Source organism: Dryobates pubescens, chromosome 2 (genome assembly GCF_014839835.1).
Source record: "Dryobates pubescens isolate bDryPub1 chromosome 2, bDryPub1.pri, whole genome shotgun sequence".
In the NCBI taxonomy this organism is placed as follows: domain Eukaryota; kingdom Metazoa; phylum Chordata; class Aves; order Piciformes; family Picidae; genus Dryobates; species Dryobates pubescens.
The window spans coordinates 3,637,169-3,662,150 of NC_071613.1; the positions used below are offsets into that span (position 1 = coordinate 3,637,169).

Here is a 24,982-nt window from a genome sequence, read left to right on the forward strand (position 1 = left end):
CATGACTAAACCATGGCACCAAGTGCCACATTCACTCCCCTCTTGAACACCTCCAGGGATGGTGACTCCACCACCTCCCTGGGCAGCACATTCCAATGGCTAACAGCTCTCTCTGGGAAGAACTTTCTCTGCACCTCCAGCCTAAACTTCCCCTGGCACAGCTTGAGACTGTGTCCCCTTGTTCTGGTGCTGGTTGCCTGGGAGAAGAGACCAACCCTTTCCTGGCTACAACCACCTTTCAGGTAGTTGTAGAGGGCAATGAGGTCTCCCCTGAGCCTTCTCTTCTCCAGGCTAAACAACCCCAGCTCCCTCAGCCTCTCCTCACAGGGCTGTGCTCCAGACCCCTCCCCAGCTTTGTTGCCCTTCTCTGGACACCTTCCAGCTACTCAACATCTTTCCTAAAGTGAGGGACCCAGAACTGGACCCAATAACCCAGCACAATACTATACACCAATAAATACTACCTATACTTAAGCTTTTAGAAGTTAATGAAGTAATGTTCATAATTTAACTATTTGCCTTGCTGTAAAACTGTCTTCTATTGGAAGTCCAATCTTGCAGCCTCTGCCCTGACCACGCTTCAGGTAACTGAGGAAATTCCTTTGCAGAAGTGTTTAGTTTGAAGTGTCTACAGAGCAACTTTGCAGAAAAACACAGAAGCAGCATGGCAAGCAAGCAAACCCATTCCCCTTTACTTAAAAGAAGCACACAGCTCTCAGAGAATAATCATTTTACTGTGATTTACAATAAAAACCATTTCCAGCATCACTGTGAAAAATAATGCCAGCTTGAGCCTGGCACGGATGTTTCCCATTATCAAAGAGAAAGCTAAGGTAAAATCTTTCAACACAAAAGACTCCATACAGTAATTTCAGTGTGGTTTCTCTTTTGTTTTCATTCTAAAAAGTCTCTGTAAAAAGTCTGCTTCCCATGACACTATGAAATGATCCTGCATGCAAACTTACTGAAACCGGACCTGCAGTGCTTGAATAAACCTTTAACAATAAAAATTACAGAGAGGGAAGGTGAAAGTAACTTTACCTACACAAAAAAGTCCTTTGGCTATTACCTTTCAATAAGCCTGAACTCTGCTAGCAAGGGCAAGTGGTCAGAAGAGTTGTTTTCGTTGGGAAGACCGTTAACAGTCCAAAGCTCTTTCTCTGTTAGAAGAGCCAACCTGCCAAGAAGTTGCAGACCTCCAGGAAAAGAATCCTCTGCTCCTGAGGATTAAAAAAACAAAGGGAGGGGGGGAAAGAAAATGATCCATCAGTATGAGCTAAAAATCACATATTAGAATGGAATGGAATGGAATGGAATAGAATAGAATAGAATAGAAATGAATGGAATTAGAATAGAATTAGAATATAATAGAATTAGAAATAGAATAGAATAGAAATAGAATAGAACAGAATAAAATAGAATAGAAATAGAATAGAATTAGAAATAGAATAGAATAGAATAGAATGGAATTAGAATAGAATTAGAATAGAAATAGAATAGAATAAGAATAGAATAGAATAGAGAATAGAATAGACCAGGTTAGAAGAGACCTTCAAGATCATTGTATCCAACCCATCATCCAACACCACCTAATCAACTAAACCATGCAACCAAGCACCCTATCAAGTCTCCTCCTAAACACCTCCAGTGATGGTGACTCCACCACCTCCCCAGGCTTTAGTACTTATGAAGGAGGAAAAGAGTGACAGAAGTAATAATCTGAAGTCATTATTGCTCCATGCAAAACCACCAGTAAGGTAGTTCAGAACTTCCTCTTGTTTACAGTTACTCTCACTGTAGAACTTAATCCACAAAGCAGCAATTTGTTGCTGCAGAGAGCTTGGCCTGCATGCAGTGATTAGTGTCAGCCCAGAGCACTCCAGCAAAACTGAGCCTCCAGGAACAGAACAGAACAGAACAGAACAGAATAGAATAGAATAGAATAGAATAGAATAGAATAGAATACATTGGAAAAGACCACACCAGGTTGGGAAAAAACTTTGAGATCATCAAGTCCAACCTATCACCCAACACCATCTAATCAACTAAACCATGGCACCAAGCACCCCATCCAGTCTCTTCTTAAACACCTCCAGTGATGGTGACTCCACCACCTCCCTGGGCAGCACATTCCAATGGCCAAGCTCTGTGAAGAATTTCTTCCTAACATCCAGCCTAAACCTCCCCTGGCACAGCTTGAGAGTGAAAATAATACTGAATACCAAGCCAAATATGTGGCTAAGCATGACATGGGCTAAAGCATGAAAACCTTCCAAAACCTCTCTTTAAATAGGTAAAAGATTGTAAGCTTAGACTACATTTTATACTTATTTGTTCAGAGTTTGATAACTCTCAATGCAGAGGCTCAGGCCACCAGAAAACTGAAAATCCAGACTATGACTTAGTTTCTAAGGACTAAGGAGCAAAAGTGACACCAGTTTAAGCTACTTGGAGAACTGAAGTTTGGATCCGTTCTGTACTGACTATAGGGTGAAGAATCTATTTGAGAAACAAGGGCAGAAAAAAACCCCATGCTCTAGCTCTGCTGGGGTAACCATGGTGCAACAAGATATAAACAGGTGAGTTGAGATTAAAGTTTGCACAGGGATGCATTCTGAAATCAGAACTCATTTAAATACTTCTCACAGCCTATGTTTGCAGCCAAAGCTTTTTATTTCTGTGGTGTGAGGCTTTGTAAGGGCAGGTCCTGCCTCACCAGCCTGATCTCCTTCTATGCTCAGGTGACTGCCTGGTGGATGTGGGGAGGCCTGTGGATGTGGTCTGCATGGACTTCAGCAAGGCCTTTGACACCGTCCCCCACAGCAAACTCCTGGGCAAACTGTCAGCCCCTGGCTTGGCCAGCAGCACTCTGAGCTGGGTTAGGAACGGGCTGGAGGCTGAGCCCAGAGAGTGGTGGTGAATGGTGCCACAGCCAGCTGGCAGCCAGGCACCAGTGGTGTCCCCCAGGGATCAGTGCTGGGCCCCATGCTCTTAAACATCTTTATTGATGACCTGGATGAGGGCATTGAGTCCATCATCAGTAAATTTGCAGATGACACCAAGCTGGGGGCAGGAGTTGATCTGCTGGAGGGTAGAGAGGCTCTGCAGAGGGACCTCGACAGGCTGGACAGATGGGCAGAGTCCAAGGGCATGAGATTGAACACATCCAAGTGCCAGGTTCTGCACATTGGCCACAACAACCCCATGCAGAGCTACAGGCTGGGGTCAGAGTGGCTGGAGAGCAGTCAGGCAGAGAGGGACCTGGGGGTGCTGGTTGATAGTAGGCTGAACATGAGCCTGCAGTGTGCCCAGGCAGCCAGAAGGGCCAATGGCATCCTGGCCTGCATCAGGAACAGTGTGGCCAGCAGGAGCAGGGAGGTCATTCTGCCCTGTACTCAGCACTGGTTAGGCCACACCTTGAGTCCTGTGTCCAGTTCTAGGCCCCTCAGTTTAGAAAAGATGTTGAGTTGCTGGAAGGTGTCCAGAGAAGGGCAACAAAGCTGGGGAGGGGTCTGGAGCACAGCCCTGTGAGGAGAGGCCGAGGGAGCTGGGGTTGCTTAGCCTGGAGAAGAGGAGGCTCAGGGGAGACCTTCTTGCTGTCTCCAACTCCCCAGAGGGAGGTTGTAGCCAGGTGGGGGTTGGTCTCTTCTCCCAGGCAACCAGCACCAGAACAAGAGGACAGAGTCTCAAGCTATGCCAGGGGAGGTTTAGGCTGGAGGTTAGGAAGAAGTTCTACACAGAGAGAGTGATTGCCCATTGGAGTGTGCCCTGGGAGGTGGTGGAGTCCCCATCCCTGGAGTTGTTCAGGAGGAGACTTGATAGGGTGCTTGGTGCCATGGTTTAGTTGATTAGGTGGTGTTGGATGATAGGTTGGACACGATGGTCTTGAAGGTCTCTTCCAACCTGTTCTATTCTATTCTACTCTATTCTATTCTACTCTATTCTAGTTTTGGTAGCTTACAGTAAGAGCATTTACTGTGTGTATTATGACAACTGAGACTCTTAAGCATTGACTCCAGGACTCTGAACATTCTGGTCTCAGAGCATGAGGGATGGAGATTTTTTCCCCCCCTTTCAAATTCTGGAAACAATGTTCATATATGAAAATCAGTTGACATCTACAACAAGGAGCACTCACTCCTTGTTGTGAGTGCTGCAGAGCCGTTTATCTGAGAGCACTGCACTGCACAGTGACCGCTGGGGATGGCATAAACCCGAACGCCACACAAAGCGTGCTGCTCAGAGCACAAGCGCAGGAAGGGCAGCACTCTGTCACCCAGCAAGAAATGTGCCCTCGGAAGGACCGTGTCTTTCTTGCACCATCTAGTGAGCGTTAGCGGCAACTGCAGGCAAGACAGTGACAACTGGGCATGTGCGAGGGCCTGCGCTTAGCCGTCATAGAATAGCTCAGGTTGGAAGGCACCTTAGACATCACCTACTCCAACCTCCCTGCCATGGGCAGGGATGCCTCTCCAATAGGCTTGGCTGCTCAAGGCCTCATCCAGCCTGGCCTTCAACACCCCCAGGGAGAAGGCATCCCTGAGCAACTTACATCAGTTTCATCACCCTTGTACTGAAGAACCTCCTAACATCCAGTCTAAACCTACTCTCCCTCAGCTTAAAACCATTCCCTGTGCTAGACACCCTTAAGAAAAGTCCCCCTCCAGCCTTCCTGTAGGATTCCTTCAGGTATTGGAAGGCAGCACTAAGGTCCCACTGGAGACTTCTCTTCTCTAGACTGAAAAACCACAGCTCCCTCAACCCATCCTCGTATCAGAGGTGTTCCAGCCCTTGGATCATGTTTGTGGCCCTGCTCTGGACTTGCTCCAGCAGCTCTGTGTCCTTCCCATGATGGAGACTCCAGAACTGGATGCAGTACTGAAGGGCCACAGAGATCATTTACTTGATAGACATTGCATCAAGACAATATGAAAAGTAACCTCCTTCTGTTCCTCCTAAGGAACAGTTAATTTAGCAGTTAAAATGTGCATTGTAAATGGCTGCTGACCATTTTGTTGGTTAGATGATTGGAAATACTTCCTTGGGTATGTCCAGCCCCTAAGGTCCTGCCTGCGTCACTGGTGGCAGCGCTTCTCAGGTGCTGCTGACACTGCTGCTTTCCTACAGCCTCAGCTCTTCTCCATGCTGAGATGGCAACTACAGGAATGCTCACTTAGGTGAGATAGTTTGCCCTGAGTGACACTACAGATCCAGCTGTGGTAAGTTCAGGAGCAGGGAAGTCATTCTGCCCCAGTACTCAGCACTGGTTAGGCCACACCGTGAGTCCTGTGTCCAGTTCTGGGCCCCTCAGTTTAAGAAGGACATTGAGACACTTGAATGTGTCCAGAGAAAGGCAACAAGGCTGGGGAGAGGCCTTGAGCACAGCCCTGTGAGGAGAGGCTGAGGGAACTGGGGTTGCTTAGTCTGGAGGAGGCTCAGGGCAGACCTTATTGCTCTCTCCAACTCCCTGAAGGGAGGCTGTAGCCAGGTGGGGGTTGGTCTCTTCTCCCAGGCAAGCAGCACCAGAACAAGAGGACACAGTCTCAAGCTGTGCCAGGGGAAGTTTAGGCTGGAGGTGAGGAGAAAGTTCTTCCCAGCAAGAGAGATTGGCCATTGGAATGTGCTGCCCAGGGAGGTGGTGGAGTCACCATCCCTGGAGGTGTTCAAGAGGGGACTGGACGTGGCACTTGAAGCCATGGTTTAGTTAGTCAGGAGGTGTTGGGTGACAGGTTGGACTTGATGATCTCTGAGGTCTTTTCCAGCCTTATTGATTCTATGATTCTACGCCGCCAAGGCCCACCAGATTTCTCAGGTAAGAGCTGACATTCAAAGCACTGGCGCAGACTTCTGAGGTACTTCACATGGATTAAATTATCACTACCTTTCCTTTAGAACAGCATCTGAATGTTCCCCTTTGGCATCTGTAAAAAAATGATGAAAGAGTTGGTTTCTTTACCTGGCTGGGCATCAGTGCCATCACTTGCTGCAGAATAGAAAATATAATCCACGGTGACAGCGCTTCGGGAATGACAAGTTGTGACTTCTGGTACCCCACTCTCAGGAAAATAATGGGAATAGACTGAAGACAGTTTAAAATGGTGCTGCAGCTTTGAAGGTGACCTAAACATCAATCAAAGAAACAAATTTTATTTTCTTTCCTAGGGAAAAAATAAATATAAAAGCAATGCAGGATTCTGTGGTTCTGGTCACAAACAAAACACACTGTCTGGACACACAAAGTAGTGTGGCCAGCAGGAGCAGGGAAGTCATTCTGCCCTGTGCTCAGCACTGGTTAGGCCACACCTTGAGTCCTGTGTCCAGTTCTGGGGCCCTCAGTTTAGAAAAGATGTTGAGTTGCTGGAAGGTGTCCTCCCTTCAGGTACTTGGGGAGAGCAAGAAGGTCTCCCCTGGGCCTTCTCTTCTCCAGGCTAAGCAACCCCAGCTCCCTCAGCCTCTCCTCACAGGGCTGTGCTCCAGACCCCTCCCCAGCTTTGTTGCCCTTCTCTGGACACCTTCCAGAAACTCAACATCTTTTCTAAACTGAGGGGCCCAGAACTGGACACAGGACTCAAGGTGTGGCCTAACCAGTGCTGAGTACAGGGCAGAATGACCTCCCTGCTCCTGCTGGCCACACTCTTCCTGATGCAGGCCAGGATGCCATTGGCATTCTTGGCCACCTGGGCACACTGCAGGCTCATGTTCAGCCTACTATCAACCAGTACCCCCAGCTCCCTTTCTACCTGGCTGCTCTCCAGCCACTCTGACCCCAGCCTGTAGCACTGCATGGGGTTGCTGTGGCCATTGTGTAGAACCTGGCACTTGGATGTGTTAACTCTCATGCCCTTGGCCTCTGCCCATCTGCCCAGCCTGGCAAGGTCCCTCTGCAGAGCTCTCCTACCCTCTAACAGATCAACTCCTGCCCCCAGCTTGGTGTCATCTGCAAATTTACTGATGATGGACTCAATCCCCTCATCCAGATCAGCAGTAAAGATATTGAACAGGATGGGGCCCAGCACTGAGCCCTGCAAGTTCCTGCAAGAGCACACACTCACTCACCATTCTCAGGTCTAGTCTTTAGCTGTCCTATCAGCCTTTTCATGTTTAAATGGACAATGATGTTTCTTGCCAGATGGGCAGATTGTGTTGGGTGAGCATCTGGACACAAGTCCAGAATCAGATACAAGTTTGGCCTAAAAACAAAACAAATCCCCAAAACTAGGAACCAGCCAAGGGCTTCCATTTTTGCTCCCCAAAACCTACTTCTCAGATGCTGTTACAATCTCCTGAGTGCTGTCCTGTTTTGCTGCTTCCAATTTTTCTCCTGCAAAATAAAAGCACATTCAATTTACATTTAAGAGTAGGATGTACTGAAGAACCACAGAAAATAAAAACTACCAGAGAATTATCTTTAAACACACTTGTTTCTTGCAAACAGGGTGGTAGTTTTAGGCTATGCCTTTAAAATTTAGCTGCAGATTTGGAGCAGAAAAGTAGAAAGATATCAATAAATCACTGTTTGGGTGTAAAAAGGAAAACAAAAGATTATTCTAAACCAACTCATTGGATAAATGTCTGGGGTAAGAGAAGCTGTATCATAACAATTCACATTTCACTTCCATTCCCATTCCTTTTTTCTTCTTCTCTGATCTTGGCTGTTTTGCTTTGCTGGGAAGAAGATAACTGGGGAGAAGATGCTGCTTCTGGCTGGCTTTGAGATAAGACTAACACTGCTTTCTCTCAGCTTCTCTCTCTCTCTTGGTACAGGGGTGGTCTGGGAGGTTTAGGGGAGGGGTTAGTGGAGCAGCTTCCCTGGTCTCTTTTTGACCAGGAGGCTTTCTGTGTTGTTTGCTAATTGTAAATATCTATATAACATTGTAAATATTCTCCACTTTGCACACTTCCATTGCATTCCATTGTAGGGTGTAGTCTCTGCTTGTAAATACAGCTTCATTTGCTTCTAACTGAGTTAGCCTGGCTGTAAAGCTAACGCTGGGGGGAAGCTTCAAACCCACTGCAAACTGGCAACACACAATTCACAAAGCTGGGCTAAATTCTTCTGAATCTAGGTCCCATTCATTTAAATTGGGTAGGCTTTTTTTCCCCCCTGTCCCTGACAAAAAAGGTAGATGAAAGAAATCACTTGCTTTTCCCACTTGTTCCATAAAGTGCCTGCACTGTAACACACACACCGAAGCAGAATGCAGCCTCATGCTATAGACACACATTGCTTGCCTCCATCTCTCTTCTCCCAGTCACAGTTCAACTGGCTCCCATGATGTAAACACAGCAGCTGAAGTGTTGCACATCAGCTCTTGAAATGGCAGTTCCTAACTGTTACCTTCTAAAGATTCCAACTTGCAAATGCTTATATGAACAAATCCCTGAGCCTGACAAGAAGTTTTGTAGGCTCAAGACTCACTGTTTAGCCCCTCCCCAGAACAGGACATCTGTTCTTCAGTGATATCTGAATGATACTTTCAAAGGATCCCAAAAATCACCCACCCAGAAACTGACCTGCATCTTCTTGTTGCTGCTGTTTTATTTCATACACACAGTTTTGTGAAATACCCAGTTTTTTGGGCCAAATTGGAATAGATAAGATTCTTTGTCCTCTCGGGAACTGTTCTTGTCCAGAGACCTAAGAAAGAACACATGAGCTTCTTTTAGAATCATAGAATCAATTAGCTTGGAGAAGACCTCACAGAATCACAGAATCACAGAATTAACCAGGTTGGAAAAGACCCTCAAGATCATCAAGTCCAACCTATCACCCTACACCATCTAATCAACTAAACCATGGCACCAAGTGCCTCATCCAGTCTTCTTTTAAATACTTCCAGTGACTCCACCTCCCTAGGCAGCACGTTCCAAACAAACCACTCTCTCTGTGAAGAATTTCATCCCAACATCCAGCCTAAACTGAAAAATTGTTTTAGAATCATAGAATTGTTGGGGTTGGAGGGAACCTCAAGGATCATCCAGTTCCAACCATCCTGCCATGGGCAGGGACACCTCACACTACATCTGGCTGCCCAGAGCCACATTCAGCCTGGCCTTAAGAACTCCTGGGGATGAGGCTTCTACCACCTCCCTGGGCAAACCCTTCCAGTGTCTCACCACCCTCATGGGGAGGAATTTCTTCCTAACATCCAACCTGAATCTACCCATTTCTATTTTTTTCCATTCCCCCTAGTCCTATCATTCCCTGACACCCTAAAGTCCCTCACCTGCCACATTTCTGCCCTTTTCCCCTCAAATCCCAGAGCACCTGGGCTGTGTTTGAGTCTCCTCCCACCCCAGGTGTGGCCACTTGGCCCTCCCCACCCACTCCCCTTTTTAATCCCCCCCAGGAAGAGCTGCAGCCCCAAGCTGAGCCCATCTGGGCTGAGGATCCTCCTCTCACACTGGTGAGTGCCCATGGTGCACACTGGGTGTTGGTGGTGGTGACAACAAAGGCTGGGGGGCCTGGTGGCCCCCCGGTTGTTAGGGCCATGATTGATGACTCCTCCAGTATCACCCATGGGGGCTGGCTGGGCTTCCTCACTGGGGCTGAGCTCCTTTGGGTGGTATCTTGGCTGGTGAGGGTTCTGCCCCTGGTTCTGGGATGGGTGCAGGAATGGTGGTGGTGGAGCAGCAGCTGTTTAACCATAAGATATTATGCTAACTACAGAATACAGAAATAACCAGTTTGGAAAAGACCTTTGAGATCACCAAGTCCAACCTACCACCCAACACCCAAACTATCACCCAATCAGCAAAACCATGGCACCAAGTATCACAGTATATCACAGAGTATCACCTCACAGTATATCACCTCAGAGATCATCAAGTCCAACCTGTCACCCAACACCACATGACTAACTAAACCATGGCTTCAAGTGCCAGATCCAATCCCATCTTGAATACCTCCAGGGATGGTGACTCCACCATCTCCCTGGGCAGCACATTCCAATGGCCAACTACTCTTTCTCAGAAGAACTCTCTCCTCCTTGAGCCTAAACCTCCCCTGGTGCAGCTTGAGACTGTGTCCTCTTGTTCTGGTGCTGGTTGCCTGGGAGAAGAGACCAAACCCCACCTGGCTACAACCTCCTTTCAGGTAGTTGTAGACAGCAATGAGGTCTCCCCTGAGCCTCCTCTTCTCCAGGCTAATCAACCCCAGCTCCCTCAGCCTCTCCTCACAGGGCTGTGCTCAAGGCCTCTCCCCAGCCTCATTGCCCTTCTCTGGCCATGTTCAAGTATCTCAATGAATTTCTTGAGTTGAGGGGCAGATTTCAGACAGAAGTCTGATTTACAAAAAGAACTCAAAACCTCAAACAACCAAAAGCTGAAATGAGTGGACATTTTTGGGTCAAGGTTTAAGTCTCAACCCCTTCAATATTTTATAAGGTTGATGTCAATCCTCTGTAAAAATAATGGCACCCCTATGTACACCTCCTTACCAAGTTTTTTGTGGCTACCCAATCCTTTAAGATAGTTCTTGGGACACTAAGGTGAGAGACTACTCAGACCATTTGTAGCTACATAACAGGGCTGAGTACATACAGCTCCCTAGCAGACATCTGATCTCCATGATGCTTGCTTGCTCTTCTGGGACTACATCAGGCCATTCTGGGGCTTGAAACAACTAACCACAAGCAGCAAACACCAGTGGGGTTATTTTTTTATGTTTTCTCCTTCTATACACTCCAGTTGCATTCTATTAAATAGCATCTGACACATCCAAAGGCTACATACAAGAGTTTGCAACAAAAATCATCTCACCTGCATCTAACTCAATTTTCACTTTTCCAGTTATTCTGGCCACTGTAATTCAAAGAGTATCTAAAATAAGAGTCATCCTTTCATGGAGCACACAGTAGGTATTTGATTAGTTATTTTATCCTACTTAAAGACCAGGACACTTAAACATAGTGACACAATCATCCTGTGGATAATGACATTGATGGGGGGGACAGAGAGTCTGCTCAGCAAGTTTGCTGAGGATACCAAACTGGGAGGCTTGGCTGATAGGCCTGAAGGCTGTGCAGCCATTCAGCAAGACCTGGACAGACTGAGAGCTGGGCAAGAGGAACCTAATGAGGTTCAACAAGGGTAAGTGCATCTGAGAAGGAATAATAAACTGCACCAGTACTAGAGAGCAGCCTCATGGAGAAGGACCTGGTGGATAACAAGTTATTCATGGGACAGCAATGTGTCCTTGTGGTCAAGGAGGCCAGTGGGATCCTGGGGTGCATTAGGAGTGTGTCCAGCAGATTGAGGAAAGTTCTCCTTCCCCTCCACTCTGCCCTGGTGAGACCTCACCTGGAATACTGTGTCCAGTTTTGGGCTCCCCAGTTCAGGAGGGACAAGGATCTGCTAGAGAGTGTCCAACAGAGGGCTATGAGAATGATTAAGGGACTGGAGCATGTGCCCTATGAGGAGAGGCTGAGAGCCCTGGGGCTATTTAGTCTGGAGAAGAGAAGACTGAGAGGGGATTTAATAAATGTTTATCAATATCTGAGGGCTGGGGGTCAGGAGAGAAGGGACAAGCTCTTCTTAATTGCATCCTGTGATAGGACAAGGGGTAATGGATATGAACTACAGTGCAGGAGGCTCCACCTCAACATGAGGAGGAACTTCTTTACTGTGAGGGTCACAGAGCACTGGAACAGGCTCCCCAGAGAGGTTGTGGAGTCTCCTTCTCTGGAGACTTTCAAGACCCAACTGGATGCATTGCTGTGTGACCTGCACTAGATTCTATGGTCCTGCTCTGGCAGGGGGGGTGGCCTCGATGATCTCCAGAGGTCCCTTCCAACCCCTGTGAATACTGTGAACTGCATGTCAAGAACAATGAATGTGTTGGCAAGTTTTTAATTTCAGAATGCTAGAAGCAGATACAATATCCTGTAAGGCACAGCCAATATACCCAAGCTTATTTCAGTAACTCCACAGTAACTTCTCTGCAGACTGCTTAAAAGGCACTAACACTGGTACTGCAAGGCAAAGACTCACAGGCTACGGCAGGCTAGCAGCACTCAACTATTATCTCAAATCAGCATTAACATTTTTGTTAAGACACCAAAAGCAGAGCCTACCTTTCCTATAGCCAGTCCTTCATAATTTAACTTTCCTTCCTTTATAAATCTGTACAATGGAGAGCCAGGAACAGAATTGAAGTCGCCACAGATGATAATTGGACAGAAGGTGCCATCCTCCTGAGGGGCAACACTAGCAATCTCTGCCAGGAGCATTGCAAGCTGGGTCAGTTTGATGTCCCCTCGCCTTGGGTTGTACAGGAGATGTGTATTTGCTACACAGATTGCAGCATTAGCCTTACAGTGAAGTCTAGGCTGGAGAAGCAGCACCAGTCCAACGTTGTCCCTGTCCAAGAGCGGAATATCGTGGCGAAAAAACTCCACAGGGTTTGCTGAAATCAGGCTGAACTTGGCAGTTTTGAAGCAAATAGCACAGCCATCAGGTTTCCTCCCTGTCCTCATTTTATACTCACAGTGGTACCCTGCAAGAGAGGCAATTCAAAACATGAAATAACATTGTACAAACAGAGATCACTGAAAAAATTACAATCAAAACAAAGGAAGTTAGAAGCCCCTCACACTCCTTTTCTGAAGGAGACTTCACATGGAGATGGGAAACTTCTGCCTTCAGTTCAGTCTACACATTGGCCACAACAACCCCATGCAGTGCTACAGGCTGGGGTCAGACTGGCTGGAGAGCAGCCAGGCAGAGAGGGACCTGGGGGTGCTGGTTGATAGTAGGCTGAACATGAGCCTGCAGTGTGCCCAGGTGGCCAAGAAGGCCAATGGCATCCTGGCCTGGAGCAGGAACAATGTGGCCAGCAGGAGCAGGGAGGTGATTTTGCCCTGTACTCAGCACTGGTTAGGCCACACCTTGAGTCCCGTGTCCAGTTCTAGGCTCCCCAGTTTAGGAAAGATGTTGAGTTGCTGGAAGGTGTCCAGAGAAGGGCAACAAAGCTGGGGAGGGGTCTGGAGCACAGCCCTGTGAGGAGAGGTTGAGGGAGCTGGGGTTGCTTAGCCTGGAGAAGAGGAGGCTCAGAGGAGACCTTCTTGCTCTCTCCAGCTCCCTGAAGGGAGGTTGTAGCCAGGTGGGGGTTGGTCTCTTCTCCCAGGCAAGCAGCACCAGAACAAGAGGACACAGTCTCAAGCTGCACCAGGGGAGGTTTAGGCTGGAGGTTAGGAGGAAGTTCTTCATAGAAAGGGTGATTGTCCATTGGGGGGTGCTGCCCAGGGAAGTGGTGGAGTCACCATCACTGGAGGTGTTTAGAAAGAGACTGGATGAGGCACTTGGTGCCATGGTTCAGTTGATTAGATGGTGTTGGGTGATGGGTTGGACTTGATGATCTCAAAGGTCTCTTCCAACCTGGTTAATTCTATTCTATTCCATTCTACTACAGAAAACCTGGTATAATACCTTTTGTGATGTGTAAACAGCTACATACTTTAAGATTCCAATCATGGTCTTCTCCTACAATGTGGAAAAAAACCCAAAACAAATCAAAATACTACAAAACCCCTCACAAGTCACCTAAAAGTGGACTTGCATATTGAAGTTTATTCTGGATGTTACCCCAGTGCTTTAGGAATAATACCTGTGAAACACTCCAGTCAAAAGCAAGAGTGGCTCTAAGTCACAGTACCAATGTCTAAACTGATCTCTAGAATAAAGATTTCAAACATATTTACACAATTATGTAGTTCTCCAAGCTTTCAACAGGGAAAGAGACACACATCAAATGACAGCACTGCAGTTCAGGCAAATCTGGGAGCAGATGTTGATCAGTTAGAGGACAGAAGGGCTCTGCAGAGGGACCTCAACCAACTGGACAGATGTGCAGAGTCCAAGGGCATGGCATTCAACAAATCCAAGTGCTGGGTGCTGCACTTTGGCCACAAGAACCCCATGCAGAGCTACAGGCTGGGGTCAGAGTGGCTGGAGAGCTGCCAAACAGAGAGGGACCTGAGGGTGCTGATTGACAGCTGCCTAAACATGAGCCAGCAGTGTGCCCAGGTGGCCAAGAAGGCCAATGGCATCCTGGCCTGTATCAAGAATAGTGTGGCCAGCAGGAGCAGGGAAGTCATTCTGCCCCTGTACTCAGCATTAGTTAGGCCACACCTTGAGTCCTGTGTCCAGTTCTGGGCCCCTCAGTTTAAGAAGGACCTCGAGACACTTGAAGGTGTCCAGAGAAGGGCAGTGAGGCTGGGGAGAGGCCTTGAGCACAGCCCTGTGAGGAGAGGCTGAGGGAGCTGGGGTTGCTTAGCCTGGAGAAGAGGAGGCTCAGGGGAGACCTTATTGCTGTCTCCAACTCCCTGAAGGAAGGTTGTAGCCAGGTGGGGGTTGGTCTCTTCTCCCAGGCAACCAGCACCAGAACAAGAGGACACAGTCTCAAGCTGTACCAGGGGAGGTTTAGGCTGGAGGTGAGGAGAAAGTTCTTCACTGAGAGAGTGATTGGCCATTGGAATGTGCTGCCCAGGGAGGGGGTGGAGTCACTATCCCTGGAGGTGTTCAAGAGGGGACTGGACGTGGCACTTGGTGCCATGGTTTATTCATGAGGTCTGTGGTGACAGGTTGGACTCGGTGATCTTTGAGGTCTCTTCCAACCTTGGTGATTCTGTGATACTGTGAAGTCCACCTGAGAATAGCAATTTGCCAAGATCTTAATTTTATGTAGAGGTGAAAGGTAGATTTTAACAAGACCTTAACTACATAAGAAAAACTAATGATCTTGAAAGAATATCTAGGTTTTGCCATTGAAAAATGCTTCTCTGCACAATCCATGCCATGTGAATTCATGAAGTACAACCCCCTGAAGTGGAGCAAGACAATCTGCCTGATGGAACAGGGGATTCCTGCTCCTCTCTTCCAGCTCCAGGCTCTTTACTCCTGCCACTTGTTGTGGCACTCACCTTTAACTCAGTAAGCAAACAAAGAAACTAATCCAGGACAACAAAATTAGTTTGGATAGTATTCTGCTGGACTGGTGGATTTCACCAGGGCAAAGGAGCCAGAGAGGGGAACAGGAAGAGTTACAGCAAGCTCCAGATCCTTGTGTATAGCAGCAGGAAAATCAGTTGCCCTCACAAGCCTGGCTTTACAGCATCATTTTGCATTTCAAGAGGATTTAAAAAGGAGTACTGTGGAGTACTGTTTCTTTACAAACAAACAGTTCTGGGAGTTAGACCACCTTCAACTAACCAAAAACTAAAAGAAGGTGTCAGTCCAGTGCTGCTCCTTGAACTGACTTCTCCTGGCACCAGACAAGTAAGAGGAAGGAAGAGACTGGATGGGGTGCTTGGTGCCATGGTTTAGCTGATTAGTGTTGGATGATGGGTTGGACTCAATGATCTCAGAGGTCTCTTCCAACCTGGTTAATTCTACTCTAAGTACCAGTGCCAGGAACAGAGGGGGGGCTTAGGGTTGGATGGAGATGCAAGGCATAAAAGATTTAAATCAGTTTAAACTGCCATGGAATCACACCCCCAGCAGTATGCTCCTTCCATAATTCACACAGGAGAGTGATAAAATGCTGCTATTTAGACTGACTAACAGCACTAGCATAAAAACCAATGAATATAAACTGAGTAGAGATAAAATTTAGTGTTGATATTTGGAAGATTTCAAGTGAGGAAAAAAACATTCTACCCAAGAGGAATATTGGTAGAAAACACTAAGGTAGTTTCAAGAGAGCACTTAAGATTATAAAAGGGGGTGTGCAACACTGTTGCATGTAATGGCAGGAGACTTGATTCTTTAGGAGAGGGTTTTTCTGGGGAAGCAGGTGCTGGGGTGAGTAGAAAACAACATAAGGATCATCAGAGTTTCATCATACCCAGGGATTCCAAACTTGACTTGATCTCTGCTCTGTAGTGGTCTTCTTGGACTTCTTGTAAACAGAGTACCTAAGGTGAAAGTTTACAGTTAAAAGCCAGTTGTGAATACATCAGAATATCACCCTACCTTACCTCCATTTGCAGCCTGTGCAGGTATAAATAAACTCAAAATTCTGTGGCTTTCTGTTGCTATAATCCAATAAAAGAATTCACTGCCCTATGGGCAATGTTCCTGAAGACTGAAGGAGGCCCCAATTCCTACCACCTTTTCTCAGACAGATATGTATTTTCAGATGTAAAATTAAATGTAACCACAATAATGCCCTGCTAATTTAGTCTCATCAGTTCAGGGAGGGGTAGCTGCCAGAGCAGTGAGATAAAGAGGCCAAGTAACTACAGAGTGGACGACATGTGTCTGTGTTGTAACAACCTGGACCAAAGCTCACTCTCAAAATACTCCATTAAGAGTTCTGAGCATCCTGGAGCCTTTGCCGTGCACACTGCAGCAGCACACAGATTTGCAGCCACCTCGGGGCTCTGATGAAGGATTGAGCTCCTGAAGGGTAATGACAGCACTGCTTGCAGAACTGCAGCAACAGACTCACTTCCCCAGCTGACACCACCTCATTCAAGGGCTCAAAGGAGACCCAAATCTCTGAACTCTCTCTTTCACTTTAAGGTTACAGTTCAAAACAATTAATCAGTTAAAAGTCTGCATCCTTCAGCAAGGAATTCCCCTGCAGAAAGGGCACCTGCACCTATAGGGGTGTGTGCCTGCCATGATCAATACATGCAATACAAGGCATCACCTCTGTACCCTGGTGCTTTGTGGTGCGGCTCTGCAGAGTTTGGTAAGTACCCCAATGCAACCTGTTCTTTGCTAGAGGCTGGCTTTGGCTCCAACACTTCCACCTTGGCACACTGTCTGTTACCACTAATAGCACCAGGCATATCCTCACCAGAGCTCCTCTGCCCAACGCTCCCCCTGGAAAGCCCATTAATGTATCTCAATGTAAAGATACATATGCAGTATGTGTACATTTATGAGGGAAGAAATGAACTACTTGAAAAGCACTTTAATCTTCATCTTCCTGGCCACATACTAACAAAACTGCATTTCTCAAATGTGGCTTCCCCCATACAACTCCTGTGATTTTGCACTGCTTTGTGACACAAACAGGCTGGACTCAATCACAGCATTTTTACTGGCCTGAACAACACAACACCTGAATCAAAAAGCTTACCAATTTGACTTCCTGATTAAGTGATATGAGCACTCAAAACCAAACAAAAACCCTCACAGCCAACCCAGAAATGGTAAGGCATTTTTTCAGACCCTAATATAAGCAGAAGTTCAGTTGTATCAGCAAGTTTGTTCACGAGTCAGATGGTGGAGAGTATCAGGCAAAGAGAGAAATGAACACTTGAGAGGAATGCTTTTGGATCAGTCTCACATAAACGCTACTGACAACTGCATCTTTCAGCCTTGAGCATTTATCCCCAGATCCTAAACTGCACAGTCTCAGAAACAGAGACTATTCTGGAGAAGGGAGCCTTGATTTCCTACTGTAAGCATTAGCTCCTGTTACAAACACACCACCAGACTAGGTGCACCTTGGGTCTGTGCAACTATAGCCACTCCCATGGTCAATGTTTTTTACAGCACTTGACTCAGTGTGCTCTAGGCACAGACTGAGAAAGATTTATGTCTTGGAATCATAAAAAAAAAGTTCAGTGCATCAGTAGAACATCAAAATCATGTCAAAAAGACCATTCCAGGAGGCTATGGACAAAGAAGGCAAATATGAGTGATACATAGCGTAGAGTTTGCCTTTGCTACAAGTTCAGATTGCACAGAATGTACCAATTGCATAAGCTTAAACTGAAAGTACTGCTAGGCATGACATAACTAAAAGCTCAGCTGGATTCACTAGACAGCCAACCCACCAAAACAAAGAACAGCACAAACTTGCTGCTCCAGTTCATCAGTTCTTAAGAAGTATCTACATGCTGATTTTCTACTCACATCTGCATCCAGCTGTTTGATTTCTTGCAGAATGTTGGGAAATCTGTAAGTCCACATGAGCAGTGGCTGCCTGCAGTGTTTGTACAGGTGGGAGTTATCTTCTAGCAAATTCTGTGAGAGGATATTGTAAGACATGACTGTAAAATCAAATTTTGCTTCACTTTCTGTATTGCTCTGGTCACTTTCTTTGTTTTGAAACTCCTTGATTTTCATTGTTCTATTGTGCTGACAGAAGTATTCCCAGTGTCTTTTGATGGATCCTGTTAAAAGCAGACGAAGCAGAAAAAGGTATGTAACATCATTCAGTTGGAAGAGACCTCTAAGATCATCCAATCCAGTCCAATCCTCGACCCAGCACTAACTCATGTCCCTAAGTGCCAGGTCTGCTTGCTACAGAAACATCTCCAGGGACAGTGACTCCACCACTGCTCTGAGCAGACCATTCCAACGTTTGATAACTCTTTCAGTGAAGAAGTACTTCCTAACACCCAGCCCAAATGTCCCCTGGTACATAATGAAACCATTTCCTCTAGTCCGGTCCCTTAGAATAGAATAGAATTGACCAGGTTGGAAGAGACCATTGAGATCATCAAGTCCAACCTGTCACCCAACACCAACTTATCAACTAAACCACGGCACCAAGTGCCTCATCCAGTCTCCTCTTAAACACCTCCAGTGATGGTGACTCCACCACCTCCCTGGGCAGCACATTCCAATGGCAAATATCTCTTTCTGGGAAGAACTTTTTCCTAACATCCAGCCTAAACCTCCCCTGGCACAGCTTGAGACTGTGTCCTCTTGTTCTGGTGCTGGTTGCCTGGGAGAAGAGACCAACCCCCACCTGGCTACAACCTCCCTTCAGGTAGTTGTAGAGAGCAAGAAGGTCTCCTCTGAGCCTCCTCTTCTCCAGGCTAAGCAACCCCAGCTCCCTCAGCCTCTCCTCACAGGGCTGTGCTCCAGACCCCTCCCCAGCTTTGTTGCCCTTCTCTGGACACCTTCCAGCAACTCAACATCTTTCCTAAACTGGGGAGCCCAGAACTGGACACAGGACTCAAAGTGTGGCCTAACCAGTGCTGAGTACAGGGGCAGAATGACTTCCCTGCTCCTGCTGGCCACACTGTTCCTACTCCAGGCCAGGATGCCATTGGCCTTCTTGGCCACCTGGGCACACTGCTGGCTCATGTTCAGCCTACTATCAAGCAGTACCCCCAGGCCCCTTTCTGCCTGACCTTGACACCAAGGAGAAGAGCCTGGTCCCCTCCTTGTTCCAACCTCCCTTCCCATAGTTGTAGAGAGCAATGAGGTCTCCCCTCAGCCTCCTCTCCTCTAGACTGAACAACCCCAGCACCCTCAGACGCTCTTTGTACACCATGCATTTCAGGCCCTTCACAAGCCTCCTTACCCTTCTCCAGCACCTCAATGTCATTCTTGTAGTGAGGGGCCCAGAACTGAACACAATACTTGATGTGTGTCCTCACCAGTGCTGAGTACAGGGGGGCAATCATCTCCCTGTTCCAGCTGGCCACAATGTTTCAAATACAAGCCAGGAGGCCAATGGCTTTCTTGGCCACCTGGGCACACTGCTGACTCACTGTCAACCAATAGCCCCAAGTCCCTCTCCGAGTCACAGCTCTCCAACCACACATCCCCATGTCTGTAGCTTACCATGGGGTTGTTCTGACCCAGGTGGAGGACCTGGCTCTTAGCCTTGCTGAACTTCATATAATTAGCCTTGGCCCATCTAGCTAACCTGTCCAGATCATGTTCTAAAGCTTCCCTAGCCTCTAGAAGATTGACACAGCCACCCATCTTGGTGTAATCTGCAGGCTTACTGAGGGTGCACTCAATCTCCACATCCAGATCATTGATAAAGACATTAAAGATGACAGGCCCCAAAACTGAACCCCAGGGGACACCACTAGTGACTGGGTACCGGCCAGATTTAGCTCCATTCACCATCACTCTTTGGGCCCAGCCGTCCAGCCATGTTTATAATCCAATGCAGAGAGCACTTATCCAAGCCTTGTGCCATGGGTTTCTGAAGAATGCTGTGGGATAGAGTGTCAAAGCTTTACTAAAGTCCAGGTAGACAATGTCCACAGGCCTTCTCTCACCCACTCAGTGGGTCACCTATTGTAGAAGGAGATCATATGCCACATGACCTCTTACTGCTCTTATATATCATTCTCCTAACAACTAGTTGCCTTTCAAAGTACTTAAGCAAGTCTCAAAGTTTAGCAGTGACTTAGCCACTCTGTTCAAGATGAACTTTTAATTCTGTTTATAACTGGTGCTTCCATACAAAACAAAAACCCCAAGCACAAAAGCATTTATTGCCCTGGATTTCAAACTGCTTTGAAATTAGGAAACTGGCATTTTCTAAGGAGACTGTTGCAGTCAGACTACACCACACTGATCCCTGTAGACAGCCTGTCAAACAGGTAAACCAAATCCAGTCTGCTGACATAGTCTTATGCTGCCTTCTGCTACTACTTCCTCAGTGGAGATGAGGTATGTCAGCCTGGGATACACCCTTTAGGGCAGCATATGGACATCTTGTTGATTTCTCTATCCATGACTAATGAAGGGTTAGGAATCAAAGTGTTCACACAATGCCAACCACACTCTCAGATGAAGGTGTGTCAAGGGTGGTTCAAAGAGGGCTCAGCAACAAAAGCACAAAGCAAACTCTGTTACTTCAGTTCCTGAAGTTCCTAAGCTTTATGGATATTTGTGACCAAAAATCCCTTTGGGTTGTTGTTGCCCTTTTCAGTTGTATTACAACTTTATTTTGTTAAAGAAGAGATTTATACAATAGGGCCTTAATTTTGACTGTGCCCTCTACTTCACAGTAGACAAAACCTGTTAATATCCACATAACTCATGAAAATCTGTTACAGTTAGGTAGACATCTCTGTACCTCTTAATTGTGTTTATCTGAATAAGGGCATTTGCTGTTTGCTCTGCCAGTCGTGGTCTGACACAAAACTTCCTAACATGTCAGTGGCTTGAATACAGCATCACAGTATCACAGTATCACTAAGGTTGGAAGAGACCTCAAAGATCACCAAGTCCAACTTGTCACCACAGACCTCATGACTAAACCATGGCACCAAGTGCCACATCCAATCCCCTCTTGAACACCTCCAGGGATGGTGACTCCACTACCTCCCTGGGCAGCACATTCCAATGACGAATGACTCTCAGTGAAGAACTTTCTCCTCACCTCCAGCCTAAACTTCCCCTGGCACAGCTTGAGACTGTGTCCCCTTGTTCTTGTGTTGGTTGCTAGAGAGAAGAGACCAACCCCTTCCTGGCTACAACCACCTTTCAGGTAGTTGTAGAGAGTAATGAGGTCACCCCTGAGCCTCCTCTTCTCCAGGCTAAACAACCCCAGCTCCCTCAGCCTCTCCTCACAGGGCTGTGCTCAAGGCCTCTCCCCAGCCTTGTTGCCCTTCTCTGGACACCTTCAAGTGTCTCAATGTCTTTCCTAAACTGAGAGGCCCAGAACTGGACACAGGACTCAAAGTGTGGCCTAACCAATGCAGAGTACAGGGGCACAATGACTTCCCTGCTCCTGCTGGCCACTCTATTCCTAATACAGGCCAGGATGCCATTGGCCCTCTTGGCCACCTGGGCACACTGCTGGCTCATGTTTAGGCAGCTGTCGATCAGCACCCCCAGGCCCCTCTCTGTTTGGCAGCTCTCAGCCACTCTGACCCCAGCCTGTAGCTCTGCATGGGGTTGCCATGGCCAAAGTGCAGCACCCAGCACTTGGACTTGTTGAATGCCATGCCCTTGGACTCTGCCCATCTGTCCAGTCGGTTGAGGTCCCTCTGCAGAGCCCTTTCACCCTCTAACTGACCAACATCTGCTCCTAACTTGGTGTCATCTGCAAATTTACTGATGACTGACTGAATCCCCTCATCCAGATCATCAATGAAGATATTAAAGAGGATGGGGCCCAGCACTGATCCCTGGGGGACGCCACTGGTGCCTGGCCGCCAGCTGGATGTGGCACCATTCACCACCACTCTCTGGGCTCGGCCTCCAGCAAGTTCCTAACCCAGCAGAGAGTGTTGTGGTCCAAGCCACGAGCTGACAGCTTAGCCAGCAGTTTGCTGTGGGGGACGGTGTCAAAGGCCTTGCTAAGGTCCAGGTAGACCACATCCACAGGCCTCCCCACATCCACCAGGCAGTCACCTGATCATAGAAGGAGATCAGGCTGGAGAGGCAGGACCTGCCCTTCCTAAATCCATGCTGGCTGGAAAATACAGTTTTAAAAACAACAATGCACCACCACACCTGAAGAAAACACCATTACATCTCAGTCCATTAATTTATAGTTATCTAGGTCATAGATAACTCAAGTGGCTCAGAAAGAAGCCAGTTCAGTTCCAGCAGGGCTTAAGAGCTCAGGTACAGTCCAAGGAATGAAGCTATACAATTGCCAGGCTAGCTCAGCCCTACAGCAAGCTAGCAAAATCTTTACACTTTAAAACAGACAGACACCTAGAAAGTTGTCTGAACCAAGGTCAGAACTCCCCAGATGGGCAATCACTTGTATAACTGACCAAATCCAGTGAAACTAGTTCAGGCAGGCTGTTTGACAGCACAAAATACAAGTTTACAGGCTAAACAGCATCACAAAGCTGTAACATTTTGAAGACAAGATGTTTTCTTGAGAGAAGTGTCAAGAAACACAGTAACTCAAAAGGTGCAGGCAATATTGCTCATAACCTGTTAGATGTGTTCAGAGTTAAAAATAAAACAGAAAGGAGCAAAGAGCATCTTTTACCTTTCTTGCTGCTATGTTTTCCCTCATTCTGTGCTACAGAATGACACGATGTCTCCTTCTGATCAGGGAAGTTTATTTCTTCTTCCGGAGCTGAAGTATCACACTGGCCAACGAGTCTTCTCTTCTTTATCAACGGTTCTTCTCTCTCAGATTTCATACTGGGGTTAGGTAGGTGGAAGCAGGAACTTTGCATGAAGTTATCAAGCTGCCAATTAGAGTTCTGAAATTGCCTCCAAGGTCCAAAAAATGGAGGGAGTCTCCAGTTTGCTGAGAAATCAACTGGAACAGGCAGTGGAAATGAGGCCCAGGGATAGTGTCCAGCCCATCTCGTACAGCTGGCGACTGGGCTGTTCAAGGTGAGTATCTGAGAACCATTCCAATGGGCAATCCAGTCTCTGCCCAGCCTCTGCACTTGACGGGGCAGCATGGAGTGTCTACCAGAGAAAGCACAGGTTTCATTGATTACAATCACATCTGCCTAGAGAAAGCTGTAGGAGCACACCACCCTGCTCATGACAAGATAGAATCATAGAATCAATAAGGTTGGAAAAGACCTCAAAGATCATCGAATCAAAGCAGTCAAGACCTCATGACTAACTAAACCATGGCACCAAGTGCCACATCCAGTCCCTTTTTGAACACCTCCAGGGACGGTGACTCCACCACCTCCCTGGGCAGCACATTGCCTTTGCTCGAATTAGAGAAGGCTATGTTTAGTCTTTGACTCAGGAAAGAATATAAACATCTTGTAACTGAAGGAGAGAAACTGGGCAGAATTTGGTGGGATGTGTTAAAAGAGTTTTGTTATTTAAGCCTATTGTATGCCTTAATTACATGCATAGTCAAAGGTTTTTAGATACATCCAAGATATTTAAACCTTTATCAAAATGATGTGCAAAGTGGAACTTCAAAAAGCAATCTTATATGTTTCCCCCCCCTTCAGGTTTACAAATGCCATTTAATCTCCAAATTCCATTCATTTGAGTAACTGTTCAGAGTTTATTTTTCTGCCTTCTTGAATTCAACCATCAGCTTTTTCAAGTCCTTTGCCAAATGACCTTACAAAAGGTTGTGTTTGTATGCTGCATTAACCTTACCATAAGGCTATCTGAAAAGAATCACAAACCCACTTTCCATTTAGTTGTCAGAAATATGTTTAAAAAGCCACTGACTTCCGTGACTTGGCTCAAACCACAATGCCAACAAGACTGGGAAAGAGGTACTAACTCTCAAGGTATCTCTGGCACTGGTTTATAGACCAAATTTGTATTTTTGCTGCTTTTCCAAGTATAAACCCCACAGATTAGTAGTAACTACAGCCATAAAAATAAGGTGTTTTTTCTTTTACGCAGAGCTAAAAACGTGTCTCAATAAAAGCACAGGAGAGAAAGATGAGTGACATCAGTCTCTCTCAGCTTCCTCATTGTTTAGATAAGAAAGTGTATTCTGAGCTTACTAGCAAAAGATAGCAAAGCTCAGTATGTCTGAAGTTGAACTAAAGCAAAAGCCTCCTATCTGCCACTCGGCCTAGAGAATGAGCCCTAAATGAACTTTCACCACAACGGGTTTGTCCGGGAAGAGCATTTTCGAGCGCAGCGCACCACATACAGTAGCAAAGCACATCCCGGGGCATCGCGGCACTAACGATGCTCAGAGGAAGCGGCTCCACTCCTTCACGAAAATAAACCTACCTCCTTCTACCGAAAAGCGCAGAGAAAGCCTCCCTTCTTAACGCCTGATTCCCCACAGCCACCGACACCCGCCAAAGGAAAGTCCAACACCCGCGCTCGCCGCCGTTTTGTTTACCACGGCCCTGCTCTGCCTAATGGCGGGTGTTTAAAACCAGGGACTCGTCAGTCACCCCCAGGCCTCTCCGCCCCGCTGCGCCGAGCCTCTGTTCCGCGGCCAGGCCGCTCGCCGGCCTCCCCCGACACCCACTCGGGACATGGGGATGTTGTTGAGCGCGCAGCTCCAACGTCGCCGAGGCCACGCCAGCCGCGCAAAGCCCCGCACAGGCTGCCTTGGCGCCGGGCACGGAAGGGAGGAGGGCCGGCCGCCGCCTAACAGCCTCCGGCCGCTGCCCCGCGGCCCTGCGCACCGCGCCGCCCAGGGGGCTGCCGAGCCCGGCCGAATCCCAGCGCGCCCCAGAACCCCGCGCTCTCGTTTACCTCCCAGCGGGCCCGGGTGCGGGCCCGGCCCAGGGGAGCCCCGCTATCGGCTCCGCGAAACCGCGGCGGCCCCAGAAGGGGTCATCCCAGGGCAGCGCCAGCTCCCCCCGCCGCCGCCGCCTTGCTGCCGGCCCTGCGCGTCAGC

At 47.5% G+C, this 24,982-nt stretch overlaps 1 protein-coding gene across 1 annotated transcript; it reads right to left on the reverse strand.

Moving 5' to 3' along the window:
• Positions 1–705: 705 nt before the first annotated feature.
• ANGEL2 (angel homolog 2) lies at positions 706–24,949 on the reverse strand. The gene is made up of 9 exons (XM_054169352.1): positions 24,838–24,949; positions 22,670–23,103; positions 17,872–18,131; positions 15,845–15,914; positions 12,075–12,496; positions 8,515–8,638; positions 7,261–7,321; positions 5,957–6,120; positions 706–1,220 (listed from the first exon to the last, which is right to left on the reverse strand). Exons 2-9 carry the CDS (start codon positions 23,094–23,096, stop codon positions 1,066–1,068), a joined length of 1,683 nt encoding a protein of 560 aa, XP_054025327.1. The 5' UTR covers positions 23,097–23,103; positions 24,838–24,949; the 3' UTR covers positions 706–1,065.
• Positions 24,950–24,982: the final 33 nt, after the last annotated feature.